Genomic DNA, 8,271 nt, shown 5'->3' with positions numbered 1-8,271 from the left:
TGTGTGAAAATAGTTTGAACGATCCAACCGTCAAACTTGTTTATATATATTTCAAGATCGCATACGCCAAAAATTGCAAAAAACAAACATTCAAATATCAAGTAACGAGACAAAACTTTCCGACGGTTATAAACGAAAAATTACGATTTAGCAGTAGTTTTAACTCCGATTTTAATGATTTTTTACAGCTACACTTCTTGATCTTATATGAATACAATGAACTAATTCGATCGTCAATTTAAAATATTTACACAAGAAGATACCACAAATCTTTATGTTATACTTAATGAAAGTATAAATAAACTATAAGTGTCAGTGAATCTATCGTTTTGATGGGATACACATTCTACGAAGCTAATTTCAAGGATCCAACCGTCAAACTTGTTTGCATATGCTTCGAGATCGCATACGCCAAAAATCGCGAAAAATAAACATGCAGAGATCAAGAAAGGGATAAAACTTTTTTACGGTTATAAACGAAAAAACACGATTTAACGGTAGTTTTAACTCTGATTTTGATGATTTTTTATAGTTACACTCCTGGATCCTATATGAATACAATGAACTAATTCGATCGTCAATTTAATATATTTACACAAGTGGATACCACAAAATCTTATGTTATACTTAATGAAAGTATAAATAAACTCCAAGTGTTAGTTAATCTATTGTTTTAATGGATACGCATTGTACAAAACTAGTTTCAATGATCCAACCGTCAAACTTGTTTGTATATTCTTCGAGATCGCATAGGCCAAAAATCTCAAAAAACAAACACTCAGACATTATGTTACGAGACAAAACGTTTCGACGGCTAGAAACAAAAAATCACGATTTAACGGTTATTTTAACTCTGATTTTGATGATTTTTTACAGCTACACTCTTTAAATTTATATGAATACAATGAACTAATTCGATCGTCAATTTAAAACATTTACACAAGTGGATACCACAAAAGAAAAAGGCAATGCAAGAACCCCAAAAGAAAAGCAAAAGGAAAAAAAATTAAAATCTACTTAGTAATATATATACCATTGAATGTGATAGGAAACGTATTGTACGAAACTAGTTTCAAAGATCCAACCGTCAAACTTGTTTGTATATGCTTCTAGATCTCATACGCCAAAAACAAACATGCAAAGATCAAGTAACAAGATAAAACTTTCGACCGATATAAACAAAAAATCACAATTTAATTGTATTTTAACTCCGATTTTGATAATTTTTTACAGTTACACTCTTTAAACCTATATGAATACAATTAACTAATTTAATCGTCAATTAAAAATATTTACACAAGTGGATACCACAAAAGAAAAAGGCAATGCAAGAACCCAAAAGAAAAGCAAAAGGAAAAAAAAAAAATCTTTGCGCGACGAAGGCTGACGTCGCGCAAAACCACTTTGAGCGACGTCATCCTTCGTCGCGCAAAGTGCCGTCGCGCAAAGGCAGTTTGCGCGACGTTTTGTTTTTGGCGTCGCGCAAACAGACTTTGCGCGACGAAATTTGATGCGTCGCGCAAGTTTCCGTCGAGCAAACATGTTTTTCTACTAGTGATAATTGTTTTTCATTTTATACATCTATGAGTTCCTTAGGAGAAACAGAGTTAAAAAATAAATTAACTAATTGAATACTTAAACAAATATTTCAAACCAACAAAAGATTCTCTTGTCCATGAACATATATTATACAATAATCCATTCACTGTTCTTTTCATTATCAACAACAGAAAAGACAGAAAAATAGGTGGCAAAAAGCACTTAAACAACTCAAAATATCAGTTTCACACATGTAATGTGCCATACAAACATTTTATCTTAATATTTGTTTATGATCCGTAAAAATGACTTTATTCCATATAATCAAATATTAATCCAATTTTATGTGAGATGATGTTAAGCATGAAAATAAAAATTTATTATACATAGTTGTCATTTATTTAGTTCTTACAATGCATGCATAGCCACATTCACCAAACGGATTCCACCACGCCAATAATAAAACCAAATTATCTCCAATCACAAAAAACAAAGCTTTAACAAATAAATGCAAAAGTCTACGTTAATTACCTCGATGATAGAGTGCGGTCAAAGGTAGCAAAAAACAATTTGAAAACTTGAATCGCCAAGGTTTATCAAACCCTGTAAAACAAATATCACCAATTGTTATCAACCGAGTAAGCTGTATAAAACTTAGCAAGCTCATAAAAACGAACAAAACCTGATTTCTACACATAACAACCACTGCAACTATAAATTTTGTAACCAGAAAAACAATGATAGTTTCGTACTGTAAACATGCATGAGTCCCTCAAGAGAAACAGAGTTAAAAAAAAATAAAAATTAACCAATTGAAGATATGAACAAAGATTTCAAACCAACGAAAGATTTTTTTCGTGCACGCACAGAGATTAGAGAGTAATGCATTCATTGGGTCTTCTTGTTATCGTTAAAAGAAACACAAAATATCAGGTGGTGGACACCACTTAAACAACTCAAAAAATCAACTTTGTTTCTAATCTGTAAGAATAACTTTATTCCATATTGTCAAATTCTAATCCAATTACATAAAAAATGATGTTTAGCAATGTTATATCTGGTCGCAAATACCTTATAAACACAGCCTATAAAAGTAGTAGAAATATTTATTCTGTCAAGTAGGACACAAAAGTGGTTCATAATTATAGACTCAAACGCACAATTACTGAGTTGAAACACAACAATATTGATTAGTTCTTGGTAGTGAAGTATTAAACTCACTGTTCTCTGTCCGGGGATAATTCAAGAGACATAAGCTAATTTCAAAGTTCGTTCTTTTCCATGTGAATACTAGATTAGTGTAGTTTCATCCTCTTAAAGATACGAAAAATGAAGTTATTCAAGCGGTTAAGATATCTAGTAATGATCGTGGAGTTACACAGCAGGAAGATGTAAGATAAAAAAAACTTATTGGTATGAAAGGAATTCAATATCCTAATGTAAAGGAAAATTACTCACAACAAAAATTTTGAACGGACGAAGTTTTGGCATCCCATTCCATATACTTGATTAATTGGGAACCTTTTTTTAACGCAATGAGTGCCTTCTTGAGAGAGAGAGAGAGAGAGAGAGAGAGAGAGAGAGAGAGAGAGAGAGAGAGAGAGAGAGAGAGAGAGAGAGAGAGAGAGAGAGAGAGAGAGAGGAATATTAGGTGAAAAGTATTGCCAAATCACATACAAATCAAAAGCTTGAATGTATATATTTAACCACATCAAAGTGAGTGTGTGAAAGGGTGTAGTTTGCAGAAAGGGCAACATTTTCATTGCTAGAAAGTTGGAAACTAAACTTTTACACAAATATTGGGTTTTTATTAATTTCCTTCGTGAATCGAAAAACAAATTGTTCAAGTAATGCAGGTAAATTCAATATACATATGCATTGATATATGTAAGACGGTTATAAGTTATAACTATAACTGTATCGTCATAAAATAACAGCTAGACCAAGATTACATTCAATTACCATCTTTCACAAACAAAACTCAACAGGGAAAAGCACAAAATGTATGCAAATCCGAAAGTGAAAAAAAAGGGAACCAAATCTCCTGTGCATCCTCGGTCCATTCAGGTTTGTAAGGGATTAGAGAATAAATGCCCATCTGGGTTTGTGATGGATTAGAGAATAACTATCTTTCTTCTAACAACCCTAAACCGAATCAAATAAAATTATAAAAAATTAAACATAAAAAAGATAACCCAAAATTCCATTGATCCAAATAAGAAAGGAAAAGGGAATCAAACATAAATACGCCCTAGCCCACAAATTTTGAACAAAACACTACAACTCACTACAAAACGAAATTGTTAGGGTTTCCTCCAAACAACACAAATCAGAAACACAAACTTAGATACAGCTTTTTCAGAACATACTTGAGTTGAAGGAAAGAAAAAACAGACATTTAAGTGTGCTAAATAGGCAGCAAAACGGCAAAGGAAAGAAAAAACCAAGGACATTTCCGTCCAGACACTGGTGATGAACAGTACTAGAGGAAAATTGAGTTTTAGTATGTATGATTTATACAAAGTTAACAATTTAATACACTAAATAATGCCACCTGTTCGTTGCATTTAATATACCAGATGTGACACATTTTATTTAATATGTTCAAGTACGAAAGTTAGACAAAAAATCTTCAGTGTGAAAAGCTGAAAAACTGGAAGCTTCCATATCGGAATAATGTGAATTACCTTAATTAAATCATTAGTGTGGTGGACACATAGTATGTGAACATAGAGGAAGAACAAAACATGAGATACTGAACCATTTATCAGGCGTGGAGAGGAATATTAATTAATTAAAGACTAAGAACAATGAGTTGCTGCCACTTAGTACTACGATATAATGGAATTCTTCTTCACTTGTAAGTGAAAGGTCTTAGGTTCAATCTCGCTAAAGACGAACTTCAACAACATTATTGCCGTCTCTTCCTTTGACGAAAATGCACCAAAAGCCTCATGCATCCATGATGAATTGGGGTCTTTGGCCGAAGAATCTTTAATGTCAAAGTTAGAATTATGAGAATAATTTGTTTTAGGTGTTTGTGGGTAGCAGAATTTGTTTTAGGTGTTTGTGGGTAGCAAAAAACCTCCTGAGTTTTGAAGATAAAGTGGTTATTTATAAGAGAGGAGAGGAGCATGGGCCGGCCCTCTAGGATTTAGGGGTGGCCAGCCCTAGGGTAGAAAATTTAGATAGGAACTAGCAATTAAGCCCGCGCAATGTTGGGAGTTTTAAAATTATGTTAAATGTGTGAAATATATTAAAATCTATTTACATCCATATCAAAATTTATTTACATATTTATCTTCAATAAGAAACAAAAGATAGTATTTGTATAATATATCACATAGCTATTCATATAGATATAATACAATGGGGTTAGGGTGAGAGATTAGATGTCAAATGAATCCATTGTGATGCTTATCAAATACCCTATACTACAGATTCTTATTAGTAAAGAACCCTATGAGCAAGTGACATTAATGTCCCAAATCTTTGTGAAAAACTATAAAAAGGTCACTTCCAGGTACAGGTTTTCCAAATACCCCACATGATATGAAAAGGTGATTCTGTCCCAAATCTTTGTAAAAACTATAATAAGATCTCTACCAAAGACATGAATTATATCACTCACAATTGCTACAATTTTATTCAAATACAAACATGTATAATGCTTACAGATTCAATTATCCAGGGACCAAATATTGGGAACTTTCGAATTATAAGCTCATTGGACATAATATCCCAACTACAGGCATAGGGAGATTCGAAATCACACGGGAATGAAAAGAGAAGCAAAAGAAAAAGCAAGAGAGTCCACTCATCCTAGGTGAATATGCTCGTCTACATTTCCAAAAATTAGTCCGTCACAGCTGCTAAATCTTTTTCAACTTTGTGCAAAAAAAATCTCTTTCTTATGTTTACTTGAAGTGCTGATTTCAAATCGGTGATCCCTTTCTCACCCTGGTAACATTTAACAATTGCAATCAGTAAATTCATTGATAAGGGTACGTAAGTAATAAGCAAAGTAGATAGACGTAATAGACCAACGCACACAGAGAGAGAGAGATAGAGAGACTTAATGGTTTTATATGAAACTTGAATTCCTTTAACTCTTAGCCTTCTAATAGTTGCAAGCAAAATTGAGGTTCACACGCCATGAACGTGCTATTGAGGTTTCATATAGAAAAGGTCAGTTGTTTATTATTTTCTATACTATTATTGAATTTTGAAAGCTTGAGCAGTTGGGTTTTCTGGTTGCTTCATTAGATTTTGAAAAAAATACAAAAAATATAAAGTGCAGGGAAGATAAACCACAAATCTTAATTAGCAAGGACTAAAATACGCATAAAAGCATTTGGAGTGTGGAAACATCCATAGACGAGAATGCGTGTGTGTTCTGTCATTTTCTGTTCATGTTTACCTCAACCACAGCCAAAAAGAAATAAATAACATAATGGTGGAGATGGAGATGAAGGTCGATTGTGAACTTGTTCAAATTTGTTGGAATTTAAAATTATAATAAATACATACGAAATTTGATTGTCATGTAGCAGCAATTTAACAGATATAGAATACCAAAGATTGCAAAACACAGTATAAACAAAGCATTGATCAAGCAGTAGCAAGAATTCTCGAAAACAAAAAGTTTGACTCTGTTTCCTATAAATCAATTAACATTTGTTAATATATCATCAAATTGTTCAATTTATGTGAATTGGAGACATCTTACATGACTACACTTTCCCCTAAAATTTGATTTTTCGCACCCAATTTGATCAATTAAATGGCTTTGCTTATTGGTATCCTCGAAGGATGTCATCGAAACCATCCCCATTATCAGAGAAATTAAAGAGGTAAAATCCACTGACTAATGATTAAAACTTGGCATGTATGAAAACAACTAAAATGATTGACAAAAGATACAACAAAAATAAAAGAACTCCTGTAATGGAAAATAAAACCCAATACACAATGAATGACGATAGACACGTTATATAGTAAAAGAAAACTACCTCAACAGACCATCCATCCACCACAAATACATCTAAAGAGTAGCCATCGGTTGTCGAGAAGACATGTGCTTCACGGATGTTAAGTCCTAAATCCGAAAGCAAAGGAAGAAAGCTACTGAAAATGACATAAGTTAGAAAGACGCGACCATAGTATGGTTCTACTTTGCAGTTATCTTGGATCCTACAACATAAACAATGCATATAATATATGTATCAAATGCACTGAATAGTCTACTGCTACCCTTAAATTCATTGTCCACTTATCTCAGAATTTGAAGGCTATGGATTTATAACTTTATATTAAACGAAAGAAATTATAATGACAAAGAACTCTTCCAATACAACGTCTTCTGACAATTATATTTAATACCCAAGCTTACTGTATTGAGGTGCTATTGTGTTTAGAGTCTAGACACAAAAACATCTGATGGAGAACCATAAAACATGAATAGCATAAAATTATGCATCCATCTCAAACTTAATCACTAAGAGAGAAGTAGCCACTTTTGTAATTTCTTTTTCGGTACAAAGGAATGAACATCCTAATACATGCATAATGTTGTTTGGTAAACAACTCTTTTGGAGTTTGATCTACCAGTTCTTTAATAATGCAAACAAAACTATATAGTTTTACAGACACAATCAGACAACAATAAGTTAGTGGTACATTACTCTGAAGTCGCTAGAGCTGAATGCAATACATCTTCGAGATAGTTCTCCACAGCAGCATATTGCCTTTTCTTGTCCTCAATTGCTAAAGCATCCAAAGCCTTATCTTGCACAAATACATATCTCATAAACCCCCCAATCTTTCTAGGATCTAAATAAAATGTGACCAATTAACCAAAGTAGAAAACTACCAGATGCTCAAAGTTGTTGAACTATAAGTATTTGAGCTGAAATGTTTTTAGAATAAGTTTTGTTTAGATTGGTGTATCCACTTGTGCAGAATGAGGCAAAGTGTAAATGTCTAGTTTTGTAAAAAGGCCATGAGTGTCATGTGTTGATAGATCCATGAAATTAGAAAGATGTGTGTCTAGGATGAAATGTAGTAGTTTATGTGGTCCCAAGTTAAGGACCTTCAGTTAATGTAAAGCACGTGAGTGCTCATTTTCTGCAGTAAGAAGAAATATTCCTCTGAAAAAAGTTTATGCAGAGAAGAACAAGAAACCATTCGTTTTCTCCAGCTTTTGTTTATTGTGTGTTTTCTGTTCAGCTCCATCTTCATCAAAACACTCATTGATTCAAGGAAAACTAACATGGCCTCAGAGCCTGGTTGGATTTAACAATCTGGGCGTAAATCTGTGAAGTTAACGAGCTCAATCGAAGCTCTCTTGAAACTCTGTGAAGGTTGTCGATTCAGATCAAAATCATGTCTGGATCTGGAGGCTCGGAAGTGAGGACTCCAATATTCTCCGGTGAGAACTACGAGTTCTGGAGAATCAAGATGGTGACAATCTTTAAATCACATGGGTTGTGGAATCTGGTGGAGAAAGGAGTTAAAACGTCTGATTCGAAGAAGAAGAAGTCTGAAGGATCGTCGGAGGATGATGGAGATGAAGAAATGTCAGCTGTGTTGATGCAAGACGCAAAGGCTTTGGGAATCATTCAGAATGCAGTCTCGGATCAAATCTTCCCTCGAATCGCCAATGCCGAGTCAGCGAAGATGGCATGGGATTTGTTGTATGGAGAGTATCATGGTGGTGATCAGGTACGATCT

General features: G+C 33.5%; 1 protein-coding gene across 1 annotated transcript; it reads right to left on the bottom strand.

The window, feature by feature from the left end:
• Window positions 1-5,215: 5,215 nt before the first annotated feature.
• LOC126625384 (uncharacterized) lies at window positions 5,216-7,419 on the bottom strand. Its single transcript, XM_050294488.1, has 3 exons — window positions 7,224-7,419; window positions 6,552-6,663; window positions 5,216-5,499 (listed from the first exon to the last, which is right to left on the bottom strand). Exons 1-3 carry the CDS (start codon window positions 7,346-7,348, stop codon window positions 5,395-5,397), a joined length of 342 nt encoding a protein of 113 aa, XP_050150445.1. The 5' UTR covers window positions 7,349-7,419; the 3' UTR covers window positions 5,216-5,394.
• Window positions 7,420-8,271: the final 852 nt, after the last annotated feature.

Source organism: Malus sylvestris, chromosome 6 (assembly GCF_916048215.2).
Source record: "Malus sylvestris chromosome 6, drMalSylv7.2, whole genome shotgun sequence".
Taxonomy (NCBI): Eukaryota; Viridiplantae; Streptophyta; class Magnoliopsida; order Rosales; family Rosaceae; genus Malus; species Malus sylvestris.
This window is presented reverse-complemented; position numbering and strand designations above follow the sequence as displayed.

Excerpts from the sequence above, each read along its gene's own strand:
- LOC126625384 (XM_050294488.1), bottom strand. The coding sequence starts at position 7,348 with ATGAGATATGTATTTGTGCAAGATAAGGCTTTGGATGCTTTAGCAATT. Across the intron at positions 6,664-7,223 it reads TCAGCTCTAGCGACTTCAGA|CTTTCTTCCTTTGCTTTCGG; the intron begins GTAATGTACCAC and ends CATTTTCAGTAG. Across the intron at positions 5,500-6,551 it reads TGGATGGATGGTCTGTTGAG|GGTGAGAAAGGGATCACCGA; the intron begins GTAGTTTTCTTT and ends AAATGTTACCAG.